At 38.2% G+C, this 2,500-nt stretch overlaps 1 protein-coding gene across 1 annotated transcript in view; it reads left to right on the plus strand.

Moving 5' to 3' along the window:
• ush2a (Usher syndrome 2A (autosomal recessive, mild)) overlaps positions 1–2,500 on the plus strand; it is a 248,165-nt gene that overhangs the window by 129,630 nt on the left and 116,035 nt on the right. Inside the window, exon 40 of the mRNA XM_066670600.1 lies at positions 163–337. Coding sequence (XP_066526697.1) covers positions 163–337 — 175 coding nt within the window. The remainder of the gene's footprint in view (positions 1–162; positions 338–2,500) is intronic.

Below are 2,500 nucleotides of genomic sequence, written 5' to 3' on the forward strand. Positions count from 1 at the left end.
GACACAAAACTGTGACTAACGCAAAATATATTTTTTCATGCCTTGCCTGTGCATTCATTGATTAATAGTAGAAAAATGCAGCATTAATATTTTTTAGTTTATTATAATGTACTCTGAATCACTAAAAAGCCTTTTTGGTGTTTTGTGTGAGCTGCAGAGGAGAACCTGAACGATGTAGAAATGGAGACGAGAACTCAGCTGGTTTCGAATAATGCTGGAAGCTGGGTGTCTGTCGGAGGACTGTTGCCCTTCACCAACTACAGCGTCTGGGTACAAGCCTGTAACAGCCAGGGCTGTGTGGAAAGCGCCCCCTTCAATATCTCACTGCCTCCTGCAGGTTAGTGATACATACTGCGAGTTTACAACATTTATATATAGTTCAGACAATTTTCTTAAAACTGTGTTCTATGAGATTTTCCTTTTAAATTGAAATCAGTAGTATTCCTGAATGGGAATCGGAAACAAATATTATAATAAATGGTATCACTGTGAATATGGGAATATCACTGCAAAGTGTTACTGTGGAAAATGTTTCTGGCTATGTCATATATATATATATATACTCTCTGAACGAGGATCCAGCGCCTTTTACTGATATCTTTTGTTCATTGAGCTCAACCGTGAATTTTCATACCGCTGCCCCTCAGAGAAAGCCTTGACATTACTGATTTTTAGTTTTCTATGCTCATTGGATGTAATTGCTCTCTACATTATAATAGTACTTCGTCACAAGTGAACAAAACAGTAAGGAATGCAATTTCATACAGCAATTTATTTACATTTACCTGCATTGAAAGTTGAAATCACTTTTACCTTTAAACAGTTACTCTTGAGGATGTGCATGTTTTCTCCTGTAGACCATGAGAGTATGTATCTGCATTTAACGTGTTATTTGCAAACATACACAATCCACTACTTTTATTTAGAGCAATGCAGTCGGTACCATGGGCTGTTAGCCTCTTTAGCATGTGCCGAGGCTGGAATGGCACCTTCCCCACTTCTGTTACCATTTGCATGCCCATTGCCTGCTTCTTTCAATTGGTGGCAAGGCCATGGTCAAATTCTGGTCTCTGTGTCGAACAATGGCCCTTATACTGTTTACCAATGTCTAACATTGTGTTGCTTACACATTATGTTTATTATATACAAATAACTTTAGTTTGTGTTGCTATCACCACATTATTGCAGCAATTTCAATTAATTTTGCTATTGTGTGTTATTAGTAGTTATATTCTTAAATAAAATTTATTATATTCTGTAAATGCCAGTTGAAAGGAACCAAAATAGATGAAGTCTTAGGTCTGGGCAATTAAACTACACTAAGTTTCATCATTTCAATATTGTCTAAATAAAGGCAAAGAGAAACTAAGCAAGCTGGACCACCATTAGCCACCATTTCAAATTAGGAAAGCCCAAAATACATACCCTTATCATTGGAAGGTCTGGATTTCTATATGTGTCTGACTCATAAAACAGTGCTGTAACAAATTCACAGCCTCGTTTATTTTGAGTAACACCTCGCTCTGGTGTCCTGACTTTAATCATCCGGAGGTGTTGCCCGTTTTAGTGTAAAGTTAAACAAAAAGCTGTGCAGATGTAATTTACTCCTCAGAAAGTCAGTAACAGTGAGATGTGTCCGTGTATTAGTGTCGTTATAGGGACAGACAAGATGATATAGTAGAAAACAAAAGGCTGTGTCATAGAAACATTCTCCAAACATAAAGAAGAGACTGATAAATATTACCTCAACAACGTTCAACACATTTCTGTTCGAGACTCTGAGCTGCACCGCGGTGGATGGTGGACCTACAGCGCTGAAGCGGAGCGAGCGTGTCCCAATTCAGCTCTCAACTCTCTGCTGACCCCTTGAACACTTAAACATGCTTTTTTGGGTCCCAAAAAGAATACTTTTCCAGGGAAAAGAGGACCTCTGGTCACCGCCGAATGGTTCCAAATTTAGTTCACGAACTGGAATGTGAAATATGGCTGAACTAACAACAGACGGTTCTCTGTGTAAAATACGGGTGAATTAACTGTACTTACTCGCGCATGCACATTTCAACATTAGGTGTCAGTCTGTAAGCATATGCCTCTTCTAGGCCGGCTCTGCAGGTGGCCCGGCAAAAAAGCATAACTACCAAAAAATGCCTTTTTTTTTCTTTCAAAGGCAGGAGAGCTCCTTTACATTTTATAAACCTTTAATGAGGAATGGACTAATAGCAATGTTTCAATGTTTTCTTTATTTTTACTTACATTAGAACCATATTTTGCAAACATTTTTGATGTTTTGTTTTTTTTTGGATAGTGATGACGTACACTATTTGCACCAAAACACTTTAGACACATGTGACAGACCAGACTGTATAAGAGCCACACTTTGCCTCACAGTTAAACTGTTGTTGGTTTTAATTATGACTCTTTTTACGACCTTCTCTCAGCAAACGAAAGGAAAGAGTCCCTGCTTAAACACGCTTCCTTTTACTTAATGGAGTGAGAGCAT

This window comes from Hoplias malabaricus, chromosome 1 (genome assembly GCF_029633855.1).
Source record: "Hoplias malabaricus isolate fHopMal1 chromosome 1, fHopMal1.hap1, whole genome shotgun sequence".
NCBI classification, from domain to species: Eukaryota; Metazoa; Chordata; class Actinopteri; order Characiformes; family Erythrinidae; genus Hoplias; species Hoplias malabaricus.